The sequence below is a fragment of the Capra hircus genome, chromosome 22, assembly GCF_001704415.2.
Source record: "Capra hircus breed San Clemente chromosome 22, ASM170441v1, whole genome shotgun sequence".
Taxonomy (NCBI): Eukaryota; Metazoa; Chordata; class Mammalia; order Artiodactyla; family Bovidae; genus Capra; species Capra hircus.
Genome location: NC_030829.1, coordinates 56,680,990 through 56,708,860, shown reverse-complemented (window position 1 = coordinate 56,708,860; position 27,871 = coordinate 56,680,990). Strand labels below are relative to the sequence as shown.

Below are 27,871 nucleotides of genomic sequence, written 5' to 3'. Positions count from 1 at the left end.
TCACCCGTTACTGTATTTTGATGACTATCTCAAGACTTTTTTTTTTTTTTTTTTTTTTTAGCTATACCATAAGAGTAGAATCAGCAAATAGAAAAGGAAAACTTTTTATGCAGTTGGCCGTGTAAAAAGCTGACTATCAACAAGGGCACTGGGTTTCTTGACTGCCAGAGAGATCACTGGTACGCTAACAGTGTTAGACGTCTATCCAGCTGTTCACAGGTTTTTAAAAGTCTTGCACATTCATTATGTTCAAGACCCACACTACCTTGCAGCTGCTATTATCCTCTTTTTGTATTATCCTCTTTTGTTCTCCTCCCAGAAGCCAGTCCTGCCCATTGGCCAGCAATGGCCCGGTTGACAGAAGCACTGTGTGGTGAAATTCCCAAGAATTTTCACCTTGGGAAAACATTCTAAGTGATGGTTGATTTTTATGAATGTTTAGAACAGCAGGAATTTCCCACCTTGTTCTGCTGCCCCAGTACCTTCGCAGTCAGGAAATTTTCCTTGCATTGTTTTGTTCTTCTCGAATTCTAGCAAGGAGCTACTGTCTTCCATAGGGCAGGCAACAGGTTGTATGTCACGATAAAGCTGAGCCTCGGGCTTCCCTGGTGGCTCAGTGATTAAGAATCCAGCTGCCAGTGCAGGAGACCTGGATTCAATCCATGGGTCGGGAAAACCCCCTGGAGGAGGACACAGCAGAGACCATTTCAGTATTCTTGCCCGGAGAATCCCATGGACAGAGGAGCCTGGCGGGCTACAGTCCATGGGGGTCTCAAAAGTGTTAGACACGACTTAGCGAGGAAACAACAAAAAGCGGAGTCGATGTATTCTTTAAATGAAAAAATGAGGGCACAGCTAAACAGAAACGAATGGCCCCAGCCTAGCTGATTTTACTACGGAAGGTAAACTGTGTTCATTTAAAGGTTAGAGAAACAAGAAAATCCGAGCAGCCTGGCTGAATAGTTAACAGTGGAAGGCAGCTTGCGCCAGTTCTCTGAGAGCCCCACGTGTGACAAGGAGCCAGGCAGGAGACCCTGAGCTGGGAGAGGCCTGGTGACCAGGGAGAGCCCAGAGCACACTGTTTACTCCACAGTTCGCCTCGGGCCGTTCAGTTTCCAGAAACTCCTTTCTCACCTTCTCTTTATCTCCCCATCCAGACCTGCAATCCACCCTGGAAGTCCTATTAATTTAATAGTACCTGAAAGATAAGAGGAAAGCATTAAAAAAAAAAAAAATTTCTCCAGCAGTCCAGATTTTAAATGTACACTTCCAGTGACCAGCATACTGTGAGAGGCCCAGAGCCCGATTCACCATAAATCACTTTAAAAGCTCACGACAGTTGACTCTTTGGCTCTAAATCTTTGAGTTAAAATGAAGGGAATTGTAGGCTCTTTGTGTGTTAGTGCTCAGTTGTGTCTGACTCTCTGTGACCCCATGGACTGTAGCCCGCCAGGCTCCTCTGTCCATGGGATTCTCCAGGCAAGAGTACTGGAGTGGGTTGCCATTTCCTTCTCCAGGGGATCTTCCCAACCCGGGGATTGAACTGGGTCTCCTGCATTGCAGGCAGATTCTTTACCTTCTGAGCCACCAGGGAACCAAGGCTCCTTATGGGGTATTAATGTTAGTATCTCAGTTGTGTCTGACTCTTTGTGACCCCGTGGACTGTAGCCTTCCAGGCTCCTCTGTCCATATGATTCTCCAGGGAAGAATCCTGGAGTGGGTTTCCATTCCCTTCTGCGGGGGATTTTATGGGGAGAGGGTTGTGAAGCCCCAAACTTTTATGCGGTAAATAGGTATTAAGCTGTTTTAAGGAAAAGTGCCATAAAATGCTTAATTATTGGCTTCCCCCTGTAGTAACTAAGACCGTGCTTTGTCTATAATGGTCACTCAAAATGTGTTTGCTTGACTGAATTAAAAGCTGCTGCCTATGCCCTTTGAAATTCTGGACTTTCATCAGAAGGCCTTTAGCCCAAGATTTACTCACCAACCTGGACATCATTAAAAATCTGGATGGAGGCAGAATTGCCTCTTGTTAAGGTCTGGGAAGGAAAGAGAGACTGGGCCAAATTAGAATAATCCACCCTCTGATTACACAAAGCTGAAATTGAATTGTTTGGCTCTCTCTTTTCTCCTTATCTTGCAAAATCAAATTAAGCACTAGTGGAAAGAAATAGTGCAGAGAGGAATATGGGAAAGGGAAAAAACTAAAATCAGAATGTGATTTCCAATGAGACTAGAGATTTGTTCTTTATCTTACATGGTCATGTTATTCATTTGATAGCATCTGTCTCAGGGCTGTTATGTTATCTCTTCTTGGCCAGGACTTTTGAAAGTGAAGACTTGCATTGATAGGGAAAGTTTTGCAGAAGTGCAGACTCTTGAGAGGATGGGGGGATCTGGAAAAGGGGCTGCGGCTGGTGCAGGAGAGCAATTTGGGCCCCACTGCACACCCCACTGGAGCTGCTGTCATTAGGATGGGTTCCGCCAAGCCGGGGGAAGGCTGCTCAGCATAGTGGATAGCCAGTTACCCAGAACCTTTGGGAAAGGAAATGGCTTTATTGAAGAGGCCTTTAAATTTATCTTCCTGCTCCATTTAACCATTGCCTGTTCTGTCTCATTGGTGAAGTGCCCGCTAGTCTTTCAGGCCCAGCTCCAGCATTTGCCTCCAGGCAAACCAGGGCTTCTCCCTTCCCCACTCAGATCTCTCTTCTGTCTCTTATTTCCTGGTGCCATTGGCACCGTGCAGAACAGGTAAATGAGCAGATCAATTAAATGCTCCTTTTTTTGAGAAACATTTATTTATTTGGCTGCATTGGGTCTTTGTTGCAACACGAGAGTTTCTTCCTCGCAGCGCACACTCTGTGGCATGTGAGCTTAGTTACCCTGCGGCATGTGGGACCTTAGTCCCTTGACCAGGGCTCGAACCCGTGTCGCCAGCTTTGCAAGATGGATTCTTAACCAGTGGGCCACCAGGGCCTCCCCTCCTATCTTTTAAACTTCGACGTCATACCTCTAGAATATGATGGTCCCACTTTCATTGTCCTTGCTCAAAGAATAATATTTGGGAACTTTAGCTCTGGCTTTAGGGGAAGATGGGGAATTGGAATCGCAGGATGTGGGACGTCAGAGAAGAAACGTTAGGAGCACTGGACCTTTGAGCCACCCTCAAATAGAAATGGAACTGACTCTCCCCATGGTCTGTTTCCCTGTCAATGGCTTGTTCCTGCCCAGACCCCTCCTTTGAGAGAATCTACAGAACTCCTAAAACCTCGCATATGCTAGAACCAGGGTGCTGTGTCTCCTGAAGGCAACCTGAGAACTGAATGGACTTTGGAAGTTCCCAGTGTTTGACTGTTACTCTGCTGTGGTGATCACACTGGGTGTATGGTTCTCACATGATCCCATGTTTGTTGATGAAAATAGAGAGTGGTTTTCAAAAAACCATTTTCAGTGCCATGGTTTGTCATAAAACAATAAATAGAAAAACCCTTGGTGTGTCTGCCAGCTTTTCACTCCATATCTGAGGGATGGTGAGGCCCTCCTGGCTGCACTCTGTCTGCAAATAAGGAATAAAGCTTGTTATTTATACTGTATTGGACTTTGGGTCCTGAAGCATCACACTGCTTATAATGCATACATGTGGAGTCACTGTTTTTATAATTGCAGGAGCAAACTGGTGCCATCATAAAAATGGTTCTTCTAAACAGTGTGAAATAGGAGACCAAGGAATAGTAAAACCAGTATGGAAATATGAACTTTTGTGAAAACAGTTCTGTACCCATTTAAATGTTTGCATCCTAAAATTTACAAGGGCCGTCAAATATAGTAACTCAAACTATTGGAAAGATATCTGTCCTTTTAAATCCTCTGCTTACCAGCTAAACAAAGTGTGGTCTCTCTCCCTGTTTCCCTGAGTGAGCTGGGATTTGCTCCCCTGAGAAGGAAGATACCAGACAGACAGACCCTCAGAGAAAAAGAGGCTTGGGAACTGCAGTACCAGTAAGGAGCAGAATGGTCATGCTGCTTTTTTTTCGATCACTGTTGAAGAAATTTGGCTTCTGGAATCATTAATCTATAGAGTCACATTTAAAAAATAAATTGCTTTATTTCCAGTACTGTCAGGAATCATTGAAGATATAACAGATCTGAACAAATGGCCTTCATTTAGACAATAAATTTAGAAGATAATATTCTATATAGTCAAGAAGAAAAGCATTTTTAATATTTTTTTCATCTTTAATAATTAGACCTAGTTGGTCAGTGTGCTTGTTTGCCAGCTGAGTAACATTTTGGTCAGCCATAGATGTTTCTTTAAGAGATGAGGGTATGTGTTGGGTCATTAAAGTGTGAACAATTGCTCCTATTAAGTTTTTGTGTTAAATCTTTAAATGATGGCAGGAAAACGAGATACACTAGCAAGACTTTCAAACTTAACTCTGATCCCATGTTGTTGTTCAGTTGCTAAGTCGCGTCCGGCTCTCTGTGACCCCATGGACTGAAGCCCGCCAGGCTTCCCTGTCCTTCACCATCTCCCAGAGTTCGCTTAGACTCACGTCCATTGAGTCAGTGATGTCATCCAATCATCTCAGCCTCTGTTGCCCCCTCCTCTTGCCCTCAGTCTTTAGCACTTAAATGGCATCTCTAGGAAGTAAGAGTTCAAAGGCCCTGCACCAAGACCCCAGCATAGATGAGTTTAGAAGTCCCAGTTCCTCCCAAAATTGTCATTTTATGTAAAAAAAAAAAAGCAAAAGTGGGGAAGTCATGTAGAAAGTAGCAGAAAGAGAAAAGTGTTAGTCATGAGTGAGGGGATCTGGTTTAGGGTTTGCTATAAACAGCTGTTTGACTTTAGAAAGCCTCTTAGCTTCAGTTCATTCATACCTGGTCAGAGAATGACGCTGTAGATTATTCCTGAAGACCTGTCTGTTAGCTCTCTACAGCCAGTGGTTCTCCGCAAGAGGGAAATAGGAATGACAGAGGAGAAACCAGAAAGAAATTGAGGAAACCCAACCAAGGCAATCTGGATTAACAGTCACCCACTGGAGCTAATAATTGAGGAGAAGCATGTGTGCCTCAGAGGATGAAGGTCAAAAGTATAAAAAGGAAGGAGAAGATGAAGAAGACAAAGCCCTAAGAATTCACTTTTCTTCCTTGAGGCTTTGCTCTAATCTGTCAAGAAACCTAAGACCCCCAGGATCTAAACTAAGATCACCATTTTTCCAGGCCAGTTTTAACTCTGATGTGGTTACCAAGTGATTGTGAGAGTGTAGAGTTGTCTGCTTCACTAATTTCAGTTTCCCAACTTGGAGATATTATCAGAACTGTTGCTGTTGTTGTTTAGCCGCCAAGTCGTGTCCAGCTCTTTGCCACCACATAGACTGTAGCCCACCAGGCTCCTCTGTCCTTGGCATTTCCCAGGCAAGGATACTGAAGTGGGTTGCCATTTCCTTCTCCAGGGGATCTTCCCGACCCCGGGATCGAACCTGCGGCTTCTGCATTGGCAGGCGGGTTCTTTACCACTGAGCCACCTGGGAAACCCATCACCAGAATGATCCCTGCTTTCTCAGTTGATTTTTTCATTTGTCTTTCCTAGGTTGCCATTTTATTATTCAAAAGGAGCTGTAAATTAAAAGCATTCATCTATAGTCACTGAAACAACTCATACATTAAAATGCTGATGTTGGACTGCTAAGAAACAGTATTATTCTATCTGTCCATTCAGAAAAGTAGACTTTTATTGCTCTATTTTGTCTTCATTAATAAGCCAGCTTTTCCTGTGATCTTTGTGTTATACATAGGAGGTATGCAATAGTTCTAGAACTAATTTTAATTATCTATAAAAACAGTGCCCTTAACCCCATCCCAGTTTTGATATGTGGAGCCATTTTTGGAAATCAAAATATATCAACATAGATTACATTTGCTGTATCTCTCCCAAGAAAACTAGCTTCCTCTTACTGAAATCATGTTGTTCCCCTGGAGAAACATTGTGTTCAAGTGCAATTTTCCTCATTCCATCCTGACCTTTTCGTGGTCTGTAGAAGTGCAAGCATTTATAACAGCCAGAGGCTGATTCACCATAAAGCTAATGAAGCCTCAGGGCCTCTTCCCTTGCATAGAGCCCCTTCCAGTGCTCAGGGAAGGGCCTGAGCTATTTGTTCTTATAATCTGTATTACTGAACCCAACAGTTGTTGTAAATGTACTCAACAGTCATGTACATTTCAGGCCCCACAAAGCCTGGATCTCACCCTGATAAGGTCCTAGATGTAGTTAAGCATTCTTTCCTGTTAAGGAGAGATGCTTATCTAGCCATTTGATACAGTGTCTGAAGATAAATACATTGTTAGCCCCAAATTAGAAGTGTAAAACCATTAACACCAAATCTAAAGAGGATATGGTTCCTCTGACAGTGGCAGATCACGCGATGATACAGGGCAGGCTAGTGGAAAAGAGAGGACCGTGCAAGTGAAGGACGTTTTGCGTGGGACGTTTTACCAGAAATACAATATTAAGTCACTGATTCAAGATGAACTCCACAGGCCGAATTCCCCTCGTGGTTTTCAGAGTTCAGCCATCTGTAAACCTGGCGGGCCACTCTCTTCTGCTGTTTCTGTATGAGGAATCCCAATGTAAAGTGGGTGGGTTGGGACTTCCCTGCCGGTCCAGTGGCTAAGACTGTGCACTCCCTGCGCAGGGGGCCTGGGTTCAATCCCTGGTCAGGGAACGAGATCCTGCATGCCGCAACTAAGACCCAGTGCAGCCAAATAAATTAATTCATTACATTTTTTTAAATGTGCGCGTTAACTGTTTGCAGTCTAGTAATTGGTGAATGGGTGGCAAAGAAAGGCAGATCACATCTGGATCACTCCTGCAGCTTGATAGATCCACATGGGAGCTGAAAGGATCTTATGCAGACTTCAAAAGTGCAAAAAAAAAAAAAAAAAAAAACCAGCAACATCAGCTATGACGAGGAAAAACAAAGAAACCCACCTGGGATTCATTTGCATGTCTATACCCAGAATCCTCTGCCAGCTCAACATTTTGAAAATGCTGAAGGGATCTTTTTTTAAAAAAAAGAAAAAAACTGGAATGGTTTGGCATGATGGTGGGGGCTGCTGATTCCTTTCTCTGTCCTTGAGTGTTTACTGCCAGGAAATCCTGACCAACGTCGATTGCCAAGGGGTTACCAAGTCACATTGTTGTTAAATTGGGAGAGAAAATTAGCAGGATTTTGTGCGTTCGGTGCAACTATCACAGAGTTTCAAAAACAGGAACCTGGGGCTTTATATGAGGGGACAGGGGAAGTCGAGGGGGAAGAGTCACAGGATGATTTATCAGGGCAGAGTTCCAGAGAAATTGCTTACATGGAGGTGGGAGAATGTTACGCATCCATTCTGTGCCAAGAAGCTGAGGGACTGAGGTCATCCAGAAGCTGGGCAGATGAGGTACTGTCCTTCCACACGTGAAGAGGGGATGACTTTATATCCTTGTTATTTGTGTTTGTACAGGTGCAGGTGGACTCTCCAGGTGCCCTCAGATTTCTCATAGCAGTAAAGAAAGCCAGCCTCTTGGTAGCATAAATTAAAATGGGCCACAAAACTCTTTGAGATCAGAAACCACCTTCTAGGGTCTGTAAAAGCTAGTGTTTGTCAGCATCAGAATCTGGCATTCTGGAAAAACTCAACACATGTTAACTGAAGAGACTGTCCATCTACTCTGTCTTTTTTTTTCCCCTCCCATTAATAATATAGGTCTGCAGTAGAGAAAAAAGCAAAATGCCTCAAAGCAGTATGAACTATTCGTTCTTGGCTTACTTGAAGACTTAAAGAGTCATCGGGCGAGCTTACTCTTGGGTTCCTCTCATCAGTCCTACTTTGTGGTTTTGTATTTGCTAAACAATACAATTGGAGTGAAATTTTTTTTGGTTTAAAAAAAGTAACAATTTCTGGAATAACTCCAGTGAATGTTGTTGAAATAAGAGGCAAGTTTGGGAATCTACTCAGCATCTAAAACCCCTTAGAATTCGTGTTATTTCCTTCAGTGCAGAACAGACTTAATAGTTTGGTGAAGGGAATTCCCTGGTGGGCCAATGGTTAGTACTTTCGTTGCTTGGGCCCAGGTTCAGTCCCTGGTCAGGGAACTAAAATCCTGTAAGACATGTGGCATGCCCCTCCCCCAAAAAGTTTGATAACAATCTTAGACTACTGTAGAGATTAATAGTTTAGACTGTCTGAACCAGTGGGTCTTGAAGCTGGCTACTGCTGGCTCTCATTGTGTCTGTTTCCTCTTGCCAAACAGGAGAGAATTCTCAATATCTCTCAATAAAGCTTTTCAAAAGAAGCTTTATTTTTAGTACATCAGAGACTTCATATTCAGTGGACATGTGTGTGTATGTGCACACTCACACAGATACACACACACACACACACATATAACAGACACTATTTCCAAGAAATACAACTAGCATATCCTTAAGAGAAGAGTTGGAAATCTTTGCAATCCACTTCAAATGAGAAATTCGAGGGCTAGGAAAGATAAATGACTTTTCTAAAGTCACAGAGTTAACCACAGAACCAAAGCTGGAAGCCAGATACCCTCAACTCTTATTCCTTGCTTCTGGGTAAAACACATGACTAGCATTGAGGGGTAGCTCCTTACAGAGTTCAGTAGGTATATACGTGGGTGTGTGTGTATATATAATTGTGGTCACTTATTCAGAGTAGCCTAGAGAATTTCACAAGGACCACAAACCTCTGGTTAAATCTATACAAGGAAATGAAAGAGAAAGATTATTTCGTGGACAAACCCAGCAGGCTTTTGCTGGTAGCCTATTGCAAACCTGAATAACTGATAAACGAGTTTTATTGATTCTTGACCCTTAAGGACATATACTTTGAAAAATAAGTTCCAACCTTTTTTTAATTTGCCACTTTTGTAGTGTTTGCCCATAGGCCTTATGCAGCTGCTCTTCTGAAACAGATTGCTTCCAGAGCATTAAAAAAAAAAAAGAGGAAAGAGAGAAACAGACATTTTCTTGACTCAGTGTTTTTAGTCTGCTTTCAGACTGATTTTTCTATAGTTAAGTATAGTTTACATATACATTATGTTTCATTTAAGCTCTGAGAGGATTTAATCTAAAACTGCAAGATTACTTTATGTCCAAGTGGGTCTATTCAACCCTAAGTTGCTAAAATAATTGTTTTTATTGAAAGAAGGTTAAAAATGTATCCCATTGAAAGCTAGAATGAAACAGTAGATTTTTGCATCATTTTTTAAATCAACAACAAAGACCTTCCAAACAACAGGAATTGGAGCTACTAGCGAGTCACCGGTTGTGGTATCATATCACCAGTGTTGGTGAAATATGTTTGGTTCCAGAAGACAGCTTGGAGGATTAATCAAGACATGAGTATTTTCTCACTGTTCAGTGTTTTCAGCTTGAAAGATTTTCGTTAGCAAAGCGAGTGTTTGTGAAGAAGCTGGGATGGTGTTGACCGTGAATGAGAAATTTCCAACTCAGCCACTTTCTCCCACTTTTCTTTGCAGCCGTTTGTTATCTATGACATGAACTCCTTAATGATGGGAGAAGATAAAATCAAGTTCAAGCACATCAGCCCCCTGCAGGAGCCCAGCAAAGAGGTGGCCATCCGCATCTTCCAGGGGTGTCAGTTTCGCTCCGTGGAAGCCGTGCAGGAGATCACAGAGTACGCCAAGAATATCCCCGGCTTCGTGAACCTTGACTTGAACGACCAAGTAACTCTCCTAAAATACGGCGTGCACGAGATCATTTACACGATGCTGGCCTCCTTGATGAACAAGGATGGGGTCCTCATATCCGAGGGCCAAGGATTCATGACAAGGGAGTTTCTAAAGAGCCTGCGAAAGCCCTTTGGTGACTTTATGGAGCCCAAGTTCGAGTTTGCTGTGAAGTTCAACGCACTGGAATTAGATGACAGCGACTTAGCAATATTTATAGCTGTCATTATTCTCAGTGGAGGTAAGCTGCTGCTTGCGGTTTTCCGTGAAGGAGCGTGGCGTGGGGGTGGGATGGCTGAATGAATGTCAACTTGCCATCGCGTGAGGCTTTGCGCCTTTCCCCTCTGCACTTACCGCACTTTCCACACAGAGAGTGCCAGTGGCACAATGCCCTGGGAGTGTCGCTACCCGTGAGACATACCGAGAAAGAATAGCAACTGATTCCCTCTCTGACAGCTGTGGGTAACTCAGGTGCTTTTCCTTTATTCTGAAAAAATATTTTTTTCTGGTCAAATCCAAACATGGAAGACAAATGCCCTCTTCTCCTTACCCCCCCCCCCCACTCTTTATTTCCTTGTCTTTTTCTGTTCCTTTCCAGAAGGCCAATCTATTTGTCATTTAAGTAATGCCATGTATAACTTTGTGAGATGATGCTCACTTGCATAGAGAAAGTACCACTGTGTGTGTGTGGTCAGATTATGCTCCAGCCCCACCATCAGCGAGGTGTTACTTTGAATCGCTTTTGCAGGTTCAGGGATCAAAGAGGACACATCTGCTCACCTCTGCCTCCTCTCCCTTGTGGAGTCCTCTGACAACTCCTCTGACTGTACCTTGGTGAGGTGGTTGACTGTGATCAAGAATGCAGTCCCAACCAGAGAACTCCCAACAAAGACATAAATTGAGTTATTTAGGCATTCTTTGTACTTTTGGCCTTGCAAGGGCATGATCTGATTAACCAACTCCGAAAGCCAGGTTTTACACTACAAGCTACGTTCACTGGCACCTCATGGGTTTCCAACTTGAGTAGAAGAAAGTTTTAGTGTCATCTCTCTATATAAAAATTGTCTTCAGACAATCAGTTTTTATTACTGAGGTGGACTTAGGGCGAAGTTTTTTGTGGGTGCTCTACAGAATAACCCCTGTGCATGAAAACTGATGTGTAGGGGGACAGTGGTCCTTTGGATGTAAGTTGTGTGGACTAGACTGCATGTCGCAAAGAGCAAGGCCCACTCCGTAGTCTTTTGTTGTCCAGTTACTCGAGGGCAGAGTGCTTCTGAAATCAGATGCGCGGTGTGTTAGTAACGAGAAGAGTAAGTAGCGAGTACTCACTGAGTACTTTTTGTGTGCAGTCAGTTTTCTAACCACTTCACACACATTCATTTAATTCTCACAACCCCAATGAGGTAAATACTCTTTTGCAAATAAGGAAACCAAAGCCCTGAAAGGTTCAGTAATTTGGCCAGAATCTCCCAGACAGCAAAGATGGAGTCAGGATGATGAACCAAGGTCGTCCAGGTGGCTCCACGGTCTACACTGGCAGCCCACTTTACATGACCAGGGAGCAAACAGATAATGGCACAGTGCAGATTAACGCTGACGCCACAAGCCCTTTGTCATGTGATGGTTAATAATTGCAAAACTATGCTAGCCGACGTGTTTTTGAGACCTACTTCTACAGTTGACCCTTGAATCTCTGGAATCTGTGATTCATTCAACAAAGAATGAGATTCCAGTTTATGTTAGGTCCATCAGGAGAAAAAGATTCAATTTTGAACAACCAGGTCAGAAAACAAGTTGGTATTGTTTAGCTAACATTTTAAGGCCCATTTTATTTTTATTGAAATATAGAAATATAGTTATTAACATGTGATCTATTTCTAAGATTTTTCCTAACTATACTATATATACCATGTTTATGGGCTTCCCCGAAGCTCAATGGTAAAGAATCTGCCTGCAATGCCGGAGGCGCAGGTTCAATCCCTTGGTGGTGAAGATCCCCTGGGGGAGGGTATGGCAACCCACTCCAGTATTCTTGCTGGAGAATCCCTGGCGGCTACAGTCCATTGGATCACAAAACATCGGACGTGGTAACTGAGCACGTACCATGTGTATCTTCCTTTTTACACCTAATCATTTCTCATGTCATTAACAATCTTAATATTTTTCTTAATTTTAAAAATAAGAGTAATATACAGTCATTTTTTGATTCAAAGACTATAGAAAGGTGTAAGTGAAAGGTAAAGCTCCGGATCCTCAAAATAAAATAGGATTAACAAAGGTCTGTTTCTGCTACCAAAACGCTTCTGTGCCTGTGCTGACATATCTGTATGCTACCGTTTAAAATTTGTTTTAATTGAAGTATAGTGGACTTACAGCGTCGTGTTCATTTCTGCTGCACAGCGAAACGATTCAGCTGCGCGTGTGTGTGTGTGTTGATGCCTTTTTTACTCTTCTGCCTCATGATTTGCCACAGGATATTGACCATGATTCCCTGTGCTATAGAGCAGGACCTACTGTGTCCATTCTCTAGGTAACAGCCTACGTCTGCCAACTCCTGCCTCCCACTCCATCTGTCCCACATCTCCTGTCTTTCTTGGCAACCCGAGGTCTATGCTCTATGTCTGTGAGTCTCTCTCTGTTTCACAGAGAGCTTCACTTGTGTTGTATCTTAGATTTCACTGTAAGTGACATCCTGTGGTATTCCTCCTTCTGATTCTCTTCACTTAGTGTGACGATCTCTAGTTGTAGTGGTGTTGCCGCAAAGGGCATTGTTTCACTCTGTGGTAAATACGAACCACAGCTTCTCTGTCCGCTCATCTGTCGACTGGACGTTTAGGTCGTCTCCAAGTCTTGGCTGTTGTGAATAGTGCTGCTGTGAGCATAGGGTGCACGTATCTTTCTGAATTAGAGTTTTATCTGGATATATGCCCGGGAGTGGGATTGCTGAATCATGTGGCAACTCTATTTTTAGTTTTTTGAGGAACCCATACTGTTTTCCATAGTGGCTGCACCAACTTACATCCTCACCGACAGTGTAGGAGGGCTCCCTGTTCTCAGCACCCTCTTCACTATTTGTTACTTGCAGATTTTTGATGATGGCCATTCTGGCTACTGTGAGGCAATGCCTCACCGTGGTTTTGATTTGCATTTCTCTAATGTATGCTATCAATTTTAATGACAATAACATATTTCATTTCATAAAAGACCATTACATGCTAAATTATCTCCCTACTTATGTATAGGTTGCTTTATATTATAAGAGCAAATTATGGTTGATTTATGTTATAGAAAATTATGGAAAATGGGTTCTAAATTCTACTGCAGTGATTCTTCTTACATATAAATTTCTGTTAACATTTCAGATTATTTTCTCACTCTATAAATTATCAGAAGTAGAATTGCTGAATAGATGCCCATGAACATTTTTAAGTCTTTTGTTTCATTATTGCCAGGTTGTTTTTCCATAAAGTTTGTGCCAGTTTATATTCATTCCTACCGCAGATATTAAGGGAGCCATTTGAAATAAGCCATTCCAACATGCTTGGTTTCTATCCAGGAAAGATTTAGGCAAAAAATAGTCATGGTAATTCAGGCCTTTTTGAACCTGAGCAATGTTGTTTGATGGGCACGTGAGAGGACAGTATAATTTCATCTAGAAAAATGCCATATACTCCCCATGACACGCAAACTAGATTATTTTTTAAAATCATTTATTCAGTTAGGCCTTTAAAATGTGTATGAATTGGTCAAAAATAGCTCCGAGAATAACTTGATTTAATTTGATAAATACTGCAGACTTTGGCTTTCAGTTATGAAAATTAAAAATGGTATCATTTAAATGCCAGTGCTGTATAAACGAGTTCCTTTGAGCGTTCCCCAGACTCTCTTCACAGTAGCCAGTTTCCAGAGTTCATTGGATCCTCACAATAATGAAAAGAAATCTGAAAGTAGCTGCCAGTCATAGAATCTTAAAATCATATACATGTAGTTATAATGAGAAGAAAACCCTATGAATCATTTGAGACTTCTTTAAAAAAAAAAAAAAAAAAAAGTAACCATTGGCCCATTGGCAAGTTCCCATATCGCAAAAGGGAAATCCTTCTCTTCCCTGAGCAAAGTTTTATTTTGTCAATGAAGTCAGCCTCTGGGCACTAGGTAAGAATGGATAAACTGGACCCCATGTTTGCTCAACACCCAGGAACTCAATTCCCTCCCTTAATCAGAGAAGCTGGTGGGTAGAGGCCAGAGAAAGAGCTGCTCTGGTCATTCTGGACCCAAAGACTGGATCCCAGTGAGATGAGCTTCCTGGTCATCTGTAGATGGTGGAACCACCATCCCAGACAGTGGTGTGTTTGAGTACACCATGTAATTTCTCGTACAACATATAATTTCTCAATTCCCATCCTGGGTTTTCCAAGGGAAGATGTTCATGTAAGCAAAGAGGCTTTGACAAGATTCTGATCCTACCTGTTCTTAACAAGAGGGGTTATTTTCTCCTGTGCGGTTTGTTCTGAAGTCTGCAGATAGCTTCAGGGACTCGAGAGAGGAGTGTTATGGGCAGGGAACCTGGTGACCTCCTTCTAAGCTGGCCTTGAGACTCACTCATAGAAGAGCTTCGTCCCGGTCAAGGTCATGACCCTAGCCTGAAGGGGAGATGGGCATTATGTAAGAGTGGGGTGGTGAGGAATTGGGGAGGTTAAGAGTGGGGGATTCCCCAGAGGACCCAAAGGGGGTTTTTGGATGAAAGTACCTGATTTTGACCCAACTAAGTATTCGCTAGGGAAACTGGAGTTGCAGTAGTAAAGATCACGGCCACTCAGCTTCAACCCTAGAAACTGCTGATGCCGTTAGATTTGGTCCTTAGATTGGCCTGGTGTTCAGCATCTCTACTATGTATGCACCTCTCAGACCAAGCTCGCTGAGAGAGATGACCTAGTTCTTCTCAGAATTTCCTCCTCTCTCCCTCCTTCTCCTTCGAGCTTCAAGCAAGAAGAACGAGACTAAAAAGAACCACATTCCCCGAGCCGAAGCACAGCACTTTGTCCCTTACTTTCTCTCACTAGGTCCCGACAGTTCTCCTGGATCTTTATTCTTATTCCATAGAGAGAAGAGAGAGTCAGAGATGAAAGGGTTGTGTCTAAGAACTGACAACTCGTGAGCAGTGAAACTAGAAGGGAAACCCAGGCATCCCGACTGTCACCTCCCCGAGTTCCCTCTGCCACTTGACTGGCAGATGTGGTCAACTCCCTCATCGGGTCAGTGGCCCCAACCTGTGTTCCCATCACTGTTCTGGAGCCCTGGGCCCAGAGTCCGGAAGCAAGGCTTCCTCGGCAGTCATGATAAGGGAAGAGAAGGAGCAAGAAGCCCTTGCTCCCTCTCGTCTCACTGCCTGGATGGGTGGCGTCAAGAGTAATAAAACTGCTTCCAGCAAGGGCATGTTTGCAGCTGGCGCCACAGCATCGTGCCAGGCACACCAGCAAACTCCCCAAAACCTACCAGCAGCCAAGGCCAAGTGGAAAGCTCAGGACACTCCACTGGACACTTTGCCCCCCTCGGGCGTTTGCTGTTTGGTGGAGAAAAAGCATAGGAGGGTTCCAGCTGGAACTCGGCAACAGGAAAAAGTTCTTTCTGTTAATTCAAAACAGTTTGGAATCCATCACAGTCCTTCCCAAACTTCCACGATATGGGGGAGGAACGTCAATGGATTTTACAATATATTTCTCGAGGCAGATTGTCATCACCATCCTAATGACAGAGAAGCTGTAAATATTGGTGCAGAAGCCACAGATGGCAAGTCACCCGGCCTCCCCATTTACCCTCTTGGGTCTGGCTCGGTTATGCAAACCTCCTATATAGCGGCTCCTCCTGTTTTCAGCCATTCCAGTCATGTTCTTTCTCCACGAAGCAGTTTTGGACAGCTGCTCTTGGAGTGAATACGTGCTTTTCTCCTGTAGAGTGGGCAGAGAGCACAGGCTACTAGGGAGAATTCTTCATAGCTGTACATCTGTAGGTGAAGGAAGAACGGATACTCTGACACCTAGACTGCTCAGGTCAGTACACCAGAGCTCTGTTTATATCCTTGGTCATGACTTACATGTGTATAGATATATGCTTTAAAAATAATTATGTATTTGTGGCTGCACCTTGGGGTATGCAGGATCTTAGTTCCCCAACGAGGGATCAAAACCATGCCCCCCTACATTGAAAGGGCAGAGTCTTAACCGCTGGACCGCCAGAGACATCCCATAGGTGTGATATCTACGTTTTAGTTTGTTGGAATTAGAATCAGAGCACAGAACCCGGCCCAGAATAAGTACTTAATAAATGCTTATTGAGTGAACAGTGATCAAATATTACTAATAAAAAGAGCTGCCATCTATTGACCACTTCACTTCACTGTGAGCCAGAACAGATGGTAAGCACTTTACCTACATCCTGAATCTTTAATTTTCCCTGCAATTCTAGAAAATCTCTCACTTATCCCCATTTTACAGATGGAAAAAAATAGAAGTTTAGAACTGCTTTAGATTAGGCAGTTTGCCCCACGGTCACAGAGCTCCTAATCAGTGAGGCCAAGGTCAGATCCAACCTGACCTTCAAACAGATGCCCTTAACTGCCACTGCCTTGTGTGTGTTGAGATGTGGAACCATCCCAGTTACTTACCTTGGTCTTGCAGTTCTTTGGCAGAAATTACCATTTCCCTGTTACCTTCAAGTATTTCAATCAAGAATTTCCAGGTACAGTTCAAACATCACTTCCTACTATCCAGAGCCCTTCTCCAGACACCATTTGTTCCCAGCTGCCTCCCAAAATTATATCTCCCAGGTCTGAGGACTGCTCTGGGAAGGAGTGGACTCCCGTGTTAACCCCGAGACCGGTGCTGGCTCTTCCATATGTCTAGGTAGCACAGCACCCTGGTTCGCAGAGCCCCCTGCAAAAACTGACCATAAACTTGAAGTACCCAAGTAAATACGTCCCAGTATGGTCAGATAGCATCTTACAGCAGGTTCTGATAGAGAGGAGTGGTTGCAAGGAAGTTTGTGAGAGAAATGTAAAACTGTTCAAATACCTGTCAGTAACTTACTGTCTTCCTGAGCATCCAGATGTCTGCTCTTCCCAGTCCTTGTACAGTGAGCACCCCTCTCCGGAGGACCACGGACCCACGGGTCCAGGGTGGGAGGGCCTCTGGGCTTGTGAGTGTCGGCTCTCCTCCCCACCCCTAACAGCCCTCCAGAACCTTGTGGGTATTGGCAGCTCGTGTATAATCCTTTCATTTTAACTGCAGAACCGTTGTTTCTGCAGGTTAGAATGGACAGCCCCCCTCTCTTCTGGAACAGAAGACAAGAGGGCAGGTGCCTGAGCGGGCCTGTGCTGTTCTTGAGGAAACCCCAGCTCGGGGGGTTGGGGGGGCCCTGATTCTCCACCAGTGGTCCCCATGCCTTCTTTGTCTGCTGGCATCATCCTTACTAGTTAACTGGGAGGAGACAAAACCAAAAATAGTTTAAAACTGAGATACTGTGAATACTGTGAAGACCAGTAGGGCAGATTCCTTCCATTCTGCTGTGACAATTAAATATCCATCTGCTTTATCCGTATGAGACATAAGCTGGTACCTAAGGGTAAAAGTTGTTTTTTTCTAACTGTTCTCTGTAATGTTGAGAAAAAACACAGACATCTGATTTCTCATGTGACTGAACCTTGAGCTGGACAGTGGAAGAGTGTTGATTACGTGATTCATATTCCCCGTCTGGGCCACGGTTGTGTCGGAGAGTAATTGCTTTCATTTATTAATTGGAAAATATCGGCTGGGCACCTGCCCTGTGTCCACATGGCGTGTGACACTGCTCTCTTCTCCTGGTAGTCTGGTCTCTGCACTGTGCTGCCGTGACCAGCAGGCAGACCCTGTCAGGTGGCCGAGATGGCTTTGAATGATGACTCAGTGTGGGTTATCTAGAAATGTCCCATGGAGGGCTTGGTTTCGGCAGAGGGAGGCATATTTATATAAGTTCTCAACTGGTACCCAAATTCTAAAAACCAGAGACCTCGGGGTTGGGGGGGGTGCAGGGAGAACACACTAGAATCATCTGAGGAACTTAAACCACACACACTCACTCACACACACACACACTCACACACACACGCACACAGTCACACACACACACACTCACACACACACATTCACACACACACAGTCACACACACTTACACTCACACACACCTATACACACACACTCATACTCTCAAATACACACACACACGTACTCTCTCACACTCACACATTCACACTCACACTCAAACACTCACACACACACACACTCACACACATTCTCATACACACACTCACACACACACACACCCTCTCACACACCTTCACAACACTCTCACACGCACACTCACACACACTCACACACAGGCTTTTGTCATTTGTGGTAGAACACTGAAGCATCTTTATCTGTGACTGCTTCAGAAATAAAATCCCCTCCCAACCCCAGGCCCCATAGGCTGGGATCATTCGTCGTGGCACTTGACCTCAGAGACAGACATGGGCTTGAAAGCCAAACTGCTGAGTCATTCCTGTCCCCGCACTGACATCTTGGAAGAGGCTTAGTCAGCCAGTCAGTGGGCCACTTTGGGGAGCACTTTATCATTTGGGGTTCTCACAATGTGTGGTTAAACTCTGGGTGACCCCAGGCAGCCTTCCAGACTGGCACAAGCTCGCCACGACACTCAGATCCTCTTTGAGTGAGGAAGAGTGAAACCGGTGCCGGCTCCAGAGGCCAGCACAGGTGGCGAGGGGAGAGAGGCTGCCCGGGGGGTCCCACCCGCCACCCCTCATCTGTGGACCAGGAGAGGAGGGAGGGGCAGTGGGAGGCTGTGGACCCCCCAAACCCCCTCACTCCACCACTTACTAAGTGTATGATTGCACACATTTACCTGCCGGAGCCTCAAACTCCTTATCAGCCCCCTAAGTAAATAACATTATGTGAAGCCTCTGGCATGATGCCTGGGACATGGTTGGCACACATAAATGCTCCTTTTCCCTCTTCCCTTGTGTGATATAATTTAAAGTAGCTCCATGCGATCCTGCCAGTCAGATCACTTGAAATTTCACTAATAGTCCTTCTTAAAATCCTTTAGTACCATATAAATACTCTTGGGAGATATCAGCTAATCTCTTTATCAGCTATCACTTGAAGGGGATTAGCTGTGGATTGAGAACAAAACCCCAAGGGAGAAAGATACTGGGGAGAATGGGTGAGGGGAGAACTCTGGGCCCTACTGGCCCCTGAAGGAGGTACGGACCAAGCAGGAGTATGTATATGTGGTGGTGGCAGGGTGGGGGCGCGGGGGGAGAAGCTGCAGAATGCTGTAAAGTCTGGGGGGATGTTATGTGGTGAGAGGTCATACTTAGCAGTTGGAGGCCACACCTGTTTCGAGATCACAGGTTCTTCTCAAAGATGTCGGCAAGGACAGTGTAGGGGAGGAGGAGAGAGGTGCAGAGAGCTAATTCTTGGCCACCTTCTATCTTGTTGACTCCCTTTGGTTTGCTCTCAACACTTCTAGAGGTTGACGAGGCAAGGAAGACTCACTCGATTTGAAGCGTGAATGTGTCAGGCTTGATGGAGAAGAAGAAACCATTCTCCATCTTTCTGCTCCAGCCTGGTTCCTCCGCCCCCGCTTCCTGGTTGGAGCTGAGGTGGGACACAGAAGGGGCAGAAATAGACCCGCATCCCTGGGCTTGAAGGCAGTCAGTAGCTTCCCTGGTCCAGACTCAGAGAAGGGGAGCAAACCCCAAGGCTGAGTTTCACTTGAATGACCTTGAATGTCCAGAACAAAGGGACCCGAACATCTCATGAAAGGAGTTAGAAAAAGACAGGACTTCCCAAGGGCAGGATTGAAGTCTCCAGCCCCATTTCCGTTCTGAAAGAGCTGGAAATAAAACAGGACCCACACTCCCTTCACTGCAGGTGCCCTCAAGAGAGGAAAGAACTGTGAACACAACAGAGGGGGAAGCCCCGCCCACCTTGTTACCAGATGCCTTTGTGTCCTGGGCTGTAGTCAGGGAGGTGGCTTTTGGAGGCAGCAGTCAAGCGTTTTGAGATGAGGGGACTTGGTGTGCATTGCTACTTAAAGGGCAGATGAAAGAAGGTACGACCTGGGCGTGGTTTCGTGGTGGTGGTCCCCCCAGCCTCCATCCTAGCCGAGTCACATGTGTCATTGCTATGTCCTTGGTGGTTATCATTTGGACACAAAGAAAGCATTCGTGAACTGCTGTCTAACAAGGATGTGTTAGACCATGAGCCCCTTCAGAGGGAGTCTCCCCGCAACATGTGCCTCCATGCCTGACATGCTTGCCCCAGATGACCTGCATCGGCTCCGTTGTTCCCTTTCCCCCATAGCAGTGATTGACCACGTTTCTCCCCACATCATCCGCTGCTCACACTTCTGATCATCGTAGGCTGGCCTTGCTGGGATTCCCGCCACTGCGTCCCCTGCAAGGTGCAGTCCCAGGAGTGGAAAAAGAAAAGCATCTAGAAGGTAGGGTGAGGAAGGGAGCAGTTAAGGGAGAAAGAATAGGAGAGGTACAGAGAAGACCCAGGCGCAGCAGAGAAACGGGAGGAGCAGAAAGGTAAGAAGAACAGAGGTGTGTTGGACTGTACCGTTATACGAAACAGCTGGAAATCACTAACTTGCCATGTGTCAGACGCTGCTCCAGGCACTTTTCATCCTGGGACTCATTTTATCCTCTCGTCCACCCTGTGCACTGGGTTACTGTCAGGTCTCCCATCTTCTAAATGAGGAACCCGAGGTACAGAGCAGTTTAGGAACTTGCCCAGGTTTACCCAGCAAGTAAGCTTTGAGGTTGAGATTCCAGATGCTTCTGGAATCAGTAGTGTTTGCTCTTGGCTTCCCGACACCTGGAAGTTTTTAGGAACGGCAGTCACACCCCAGGCCAAGTCAGTCAGAGTCTCTAAAGAGGGGAGTCAGGCATTCGTTTGCGTGTTTTTAATTTCCCCAGATAATTTCAGTCTGGAGGCAAAGTCAAGAATCACTGCACTCAATCAAGCCCCAGTTCAAATTTAAATATGAAAAGAACACATGTGAAAATTCTCTTAGTTTTTGTTTTTTTTTTCCTCTTAAAGGTAGAATGGTGGGAGGGCGTTGCTACAGGTCATGCCAAAGTTTGCCAGAGACAGATCTGGATGAATGCAGAGGTTTGCCTAGTGGTCCCCATGATTCTGATGGTTAGATCAGGAAAGGACCACAAGACCCCAAGACCATCTCTAAGAAAGAAGTGAATGTGGGCACCGGTGCTTCTATGTTTCATAATTGTTCTTAAACAGTCTTGCTTACATGCATTCAACTACAAGAATGAGAACCTGCCCCAAACTCCCAGCGTGTGTCTGTATCAGGAACCCTTATCTCATACTCCCGAATTTCTGCTCTGCCAGTAACAGCTCAGAAACCACCCATTTCCCAGCTGCATAGATGCCACCCCTCCCCTGCTTACACTCCAGACACTATCCCTATGGGAACTGCCTCTACCTGAACAAACAGCAACCAGCACTATGTTATAAAGCTCCTTTACCTGACTCCTTCTCACCATGACCTTAAGGAAAGAAACACCACTGTTGTCTTAAAGATTAAGGCAAACCCAGAAAGATAAGATGATTTGTCCACAGTCACATGGAGCCAAGTGGAGGACAGACGGGATCAAGTCTTCAGTTTCCAAATCCACTGCTGTTTAAAAAAAGAAAAAAAGCTCTTTAATGTTGTGATAGTTTCAGGTATACAGCAAAGGGACTCAGCCATACATGTACACGTATCTGTTCTCCCCCAAGCTCCCCTCCCCATCCAGGCTGCCACATGACATTGAGCAGAGCTCTGTGTGCTATATATACAGTAGGTACTTATTGGTTTTCCATTTTAAACATAGCATCCACTGCTCTTTTTAAACACACCTGTGTACTTAGGAAGCAGTGGGATAAAGGAAATTGGAGAGGAAGAGGAAGTGAAATGCCAAGTGTGAGCTCCCTAAGGAGCCCCACCTCCCTTCACTTTCACCCGAGCTCAGTTCTTTCATTGCCTTTGGATCAATTTACCACTCCCCAGCTATCAAGACTTCTTTTTCCTAAAGGTACTGAATACAATCCTTTTCCGACTTGTCTCCATCCGAAAGCCAATAGGAAAGAACTGGGAATGTCATAACAGCAGCTGTTAGAAACGAAACAAAGCCATCCACTTCGGTTTTTCTGCACCTTCTTCAGGAGACACCGCCATGGCCATCTGGTCCTCTAACTAAGACATCTCCTGAGAAAATGTGGGCTAGGGAGATGCCTGGCCCAGGTGGGCAGAGAATTTGAATCTGCTTCAGATAAGCTCTTAACGGAACCAGCTCTGGATAAGATGGGAGCTTTGTAGATTTGCCCACAATCAACAGTGTTCTGTAATCAATTCCAGCACTGTGTGATGGGGACCGGAAAGCTTTCTTTCCCAATTCTTTGCAGCCTGGGGAGTAAGGAACCAGTAATTGACTCCAGCTTCCTTGAAGGTTGGGTCCTGGAGTCTGAGTCAGCACGCACTTTGCCAAAAGGGCTTTCTAGGCAATCTAGGGCTAGTGAAGGGGGGTGTCCCTTGACCTTGATCCTCTTCCAGACCCCAACTCTAACCTTCAGCAAGGTGAAGGGAGAGGACCTCAGAAGGTTTCCAAGAGTGATGCTTTAGCAGGCCCTGAGCTGCGGGGGAGGGAGAGGGAAGGGGAAGGGATCCGGGACAGCTGGGTCTGTAGGCAGGCGCCACTTTTGTGCTGCCCAGCTTAGCTCAGTAGGGGTTCAGGTATGAGTGGAGTGAAACTGGAAGCAAAAAGACAGCGAGGGGAACAGAGAAGGCCTTGGAGCCGACTGGAGAGTAGGGGGTGAGGGCGAGCCTGACACATCCCTTTTGCTCTTGACCCTAGGGAGGGCTGAAGACCAAAGGAAGCTGTTCTAGCTTTCCAGATTAGCCACGTGCTCTAAGTTTAATGTGTGAGCCTGTTAATGTGCTTTTCTACTTGGATTTTGAGTTTATTCCCCCAGTTTCATTATGTGAATCTTGTAAAGGGAATTACAAATAAGGAGAAAGCTTAGAACTTTCGAACTAGGGTCTTAGAGATCCCCTCTCTAGTCCATTCCAAGTCTTTGCCTTGACTGAGGCCCAGTGAGGGCGACAGTGGGGCAGGTCGGTAAATGGTCTAACTCGCCACTAGAGAAAACATAAATCAGTGGCCACAAAATTTCAGCCAAACTTCATCCGTCACATCATAAAAAAAAAACCTTGCCAGGGAGAGGCTTGAAAATCCAAACCAGATCCTTGTCCCCTCATAGAAGCAACAGTTCCATTGCAGTGCGTGGCGGCCAAGTGCTTCCAGCAAGCCCCGTCAGCTGCATCTGTGGCTTCGCTTGTTTGAACTGTCATGATAAATGAAACCCAGTAGATGAACATCATCTCCTCTGCAGAAGTTTTGACCCCACGGATGCTGCTCTGGAGGAAGGGGAGAGGGGCTAAGCAGTCAGGGTGCCCGTGAGCAGAGGGTTCTGCGTTAAGAGTGTGGGGTCCCAGCCCACGGAGGACCACACTGACACCTCCACACAGAGCGCTGCCGCTTGCGACGCACAAGCGTGTGCTGTCCAGGCCTTCAAACTCTGGCACATCTGTTCCGGGGGGAGGACTGGCAGCCAGTTGAACCAAAGGCACCCATCCAGGATCTGCTCTTCCATGAAGTGTCAGGGGGGTTCGTTATTGCATAGCAACTGTGAGAAAGGATGACTCCTCCAGGGGCGTGAGTCTCTAGGCCAGGACTGAATCATCTGTTTCATTCTCAGAATCGGAGATTCTTGCTGATGGCCCCAAAATTAAGTGCTAAAATTAAAAAAAAAAAAAAAATTACTCCAGTCAATGGAATATGTTAAAAAAGTTAAGGGGGGAAAAAACAAACTACAGGTAATTTTCTGTCTGTAATTTTAAAAAGAAAAAAACAACTTCAGAGCATGTTTAAAGTTCTGAAAATCCCACCCGAGACCATTCTCACATCGCTCTTCTGTGTCTCACCTCAAGGGATAAAGGTTGCTCGAGTTTATTAGATACAGGAAAACCCTGTTTCCGAGAGACTTCTTCATTGTATATTGATCCTTCCTTTAGGCTGTTCACCAACCAGAAGAATTGTAGTTTTCAATCCAGGACTCTTAGCCAGAACAGCCTTCTCACTCATTAACTCAGTCAACTGAGTGCTTCCTGTGTTTCCACTGGAGCCTCAGAGATGATCAAGACATAGTCTCTGCCCTCTGATCGCTCATGGCCAAGTAGGGGAGATAAACAAAAAAATCTGTACCTATAGTACAGCATACTGAAAGTTAAGAGTATAGTGTCTGGAATCAGATTCAATTTTCAGCTCTGCTGTTTACTATCAAGTGGCAGTTCTTGGACAGGGTTTCTCTCCTTTCTCTAATTAAATCTCCATTTTCCCCTCCTTAAAGCATTTACCTCATGGAGTTATGTGGAGATTAAATGACGTGTTGTATACAAAGCCCTTTGTACAATTTTTGGGAAATGATAGCCACTCAGTAAATGTAATCTCCTAGTATAGTAGCAGTTGAGGTTTTTGTAGGCACTGCACAGTCCAGAGAAAGGGGGTTGGAAGAACAGGGGAGAGGAAGGGATGATCTCCAGAAAGGCTTCAGGACATAAGGACACAGGCAGGGTTTTGAAGAGTAAGTTTAAGTCAGTAGGATGATGAGAAGGAATGTGAGACTGCTCCCAACAGGAGGAACAGAATTGCCTAAGCACAGAGTTATGACAGAACACAGGATACTTGAAGGACTCGGTTTAGAAAGAGCTTACTGTGGCTGAAGCAAAGAAACAATGATAGATGGAGGCAAGGTGATGAGGGCCGTTAAAAGGGAAGTGAAAACTCTCATACAGTGCTTTAGTTTACAGGGAAGGGGAGAAGAGTTAAAAAGAAAAAAGAAGGTGAGTGGCCTTCAAGAGCTAAAATTTGAATCAATATAAAATATCAAGTGAGTATCTTAAATGCCATACGTACTCTCTGCACCCCTCTGCTGAGTCTCAGTGAGAGAATCTTGTATTCTCGCCACAATGCAACAAACTCAGAAGTTAGAAAAAACAGAAACACTCAGCCCTTCCACTTGGAAGTCTAAAAACATGTCTCTTAAGTCAAGTGAAAGTCACTCAGTCGTGTCCATCTCTTTGCAGCCCCATGGACTATACAGTCCATGGAAAACTCCAGGCCAGAATCCTGCAGTGGGTAGCCATTCCCTCTTTCAAGGGATCTTCCCAACCCAGGGATTGAAGCCAGGTCTTCCACATTGCGGGCAGATTCTTCACCAGCTGAGCCACCAGGGACGCCCATCTCTAAATAACTCTTAGATTAAAAGTGAAATCAAAATAGTAAAACAGACTATTTAGAAAAGGACTGTAAGAGGATGATTTACCAAAGCCTGTGGGGTGAAACTGTTTCACCCCATAGGCTTTCACTCAGAGGAAATTTTAGAGCTTTAAACTCATCCATCAGAAAACAAGAAATACTGAAACTAAATGAATTAACCATTCAACCCAAGAAATGAGAAAAAGAAGGAAAAAATAAACCTAAAGAAATTTAAAAGAATGAACTAGCTAAATTGAAAACAAAAGGCAGTTTTCAAAAACAGAGTTGATCAGTAAAACCAAAAGTTGTGCTTTTTTAAAAAGCAGAAAATAGATAAGCCTCTGGCAAATGAAAATTTTAAATGAGAGGATACACAAAACGCATTCAATTAAAGGAGATATAAATAATAAAGACTCCGACTCTAAGAGAACATTATGTACAACTGTATTCCGATGTAAATTACTAAAATTTTTCTTTATAAGTAGTAGAAAGCCTGAATAAAGTAAAAGCTATAGGAGGAAAGTTAAAGATAGTCACAGATTTACCACCAGCCTCAGATGGTTCTGCAAATGAATGCCAAGAAACCATCAAGGAATAGAAAATCACTATATAGAAACAGAAGGAAAATGTCTCAACTCAGTCTGTAAGGCTAGTTAACATTTACTGCCAATAGACAAGGAGTGGCACACAGAAAAGAAGGCTCTGGACCAATCTCACAAATTTCAAAGCCCTAAAATAAAATATTAGCAAATGAGTGTACGAGTATAAGAAAATCTATGAATGTAATCCACTATACTAGATTAACAGAAAACCAGATGCTCATCACTGTAGATAGAAAAACTTAAAAACATTTGATGAAATGCAACAAAATTCCTGATTAAAACACTTGAAAACTCTGGGGGAGCCAGGAGAAAAACCTACCTGCCATAATCTAGTAAACATCCTACTTGTGATAAGCCATTAGAAGCATTTCCCTCAATGTTAGGAATAAAATAAGAATGCCTCCCGACACTACTATTATTTAATACCATTTTAGAGGTATTATCCAGTGCAGTATGACAAGAAAAAGAAATGAGAGCTACAAACACTGGAAAAGAAGAGATAAATTTAAACTATGATTATTTGCAGATGTAATTGTCCAAAGTTTTCTAAAAATCCATGATAAAAACTATTCGAATCCATAAGAGTGAAATTGGACTAGATTCAATATAACAAAATCAATCGTTACATTAGAAAATGTGATGAAAAAGAAGTATAGAATTCAAGAAAGCAAAGAATTCTAGAAAGTATTCAAGGATAAATCTAAAAAGATCTACATGAAGCAAAAACATTAAGAACTTAAAAGTAATTTAAACTCACCATTTAAAAGTTCAAATAAGGAAAATATAAAGAAGAAAGTGAAAATTACCTGCAACCTCTCTAGTCAGAAGAAGCCTGTGTTAAAATTTGGTCTGTCCTTCCAAAGTGTAACAGTATTTGAAAATACTGTCTCTTTGAAAATGCGTGTGCTATATTAAGCAAAAAGAAGACAAAAGGTTGTTTTCAAAGTGTGTTTAAACTTGTGATAAGAAAGTAAGTAGAGGTGATAAAACATAGACTCATCAGGAAGAAACAGAAGTTGAAAATGAGATTTCTGAATGAGTAGAAACATGCCAGCAGAAAAGTCCCCGGCCTGGGGAGATGATCGCTTTGCCACTGTGTTCTGTCAACTGGTCACACAGCTTTAGTCTTGGCCAGGCAGAGAATGGCCCTGGAAAAGAGCTCTGACAGTCTTGGCTTGCATTCCATTCTCCTTGTATGCAATTCTTGCCTGCTATCTGCTTACCTTCTCTCCAACACGCTGTTTTAGAACCAAAGGAAAACCAATAAAATGTGAGTCATTGGCTGAATATGCCTCAGATGTGGGACCAGAGAATTTTGTAACTCAACCTCCTGTTCTGTCTTCCGTTTCTGCTCTCCCAGACCGCCCAGGTTTGCTGAATGTGAAGCCCATTGAGGACATACAAGACAACTTGCTGCAGGCCTTGGAGCTGCAGCTCAAGCTGAACCACCCCGAGTCCTCCCAGCTCTTTGCCAAGCTGCTCCAGAAAATGACGGACCTCAGGCAGATTGTGACAGAGCACGTGCAGCTGCTGCAAGTAATAAAGAAAACAGAGACGGACATGAGTCTCCACCCACTTCTACAGGAAATCTACAAGGACTTGTATTAGCAGAGAAGTCCGAGCTCACTGGCGACATCTTCCTTCTCCAGTTGCACTATTATTTTGAGGGAAAAATCTGACACCTAAAAAAATTACTGTGAAAAAGCATTTGAGAAAAGAAAAGGTTTTAGAATAATAGATCTATTTTATGCATATTGTTTATAAAGATACATTTACAACTTACTTTTAATATTAAAAATTACCACATCATGAAATTACTGGTCGTATTTGAAGACTGAGTCTGTTGTGTTCCCCACCCCATTCTCCAGGATTTTTTTCCCTTTCATTTCCCTTCCCTTCCTTCCATCCTTTTCCATCTTTATTTTTCATTTTCCTTTCTTTCTTAAATACGTGAAACAATGTGGATGGAACTGCTGATCAATTTTCATTCTAACTCAAGTCATTTTTTACTCAATTTACAACTTCTCTGAACCTTCTGTCTGCTTTAAAAATTACAACTAAGAATGGAACTCCAGGACCAAAAACCGTTCAGG

The 27,871-nt window shown here is 44.1% G+C and overlaps 1 protein-coding gene across 1 annotated transcript in view; it reads left to right on the top strand.

Moving 5' to 3' along the window:
* Positions 1-27,446, top strand: part of PPARG (peroxisome proliferator-activated receptor gamma) — a gene marked incomplete at its 5' end in the record, with an annotated part of 45,149 nt that extends 17,703 nt beyond the window's left edge. The window contains 2 exon segments of the mRNA NM_001285658.1: positions 9,545-9,995; positions 27,139-27,446. Coding sequence (NP_001272587.1) covers positions 9,545-9,995; positions 27,139-27,386 — 699 coding nt within the window. The 3' untranslated portion in view covers positions 27,387-27,446.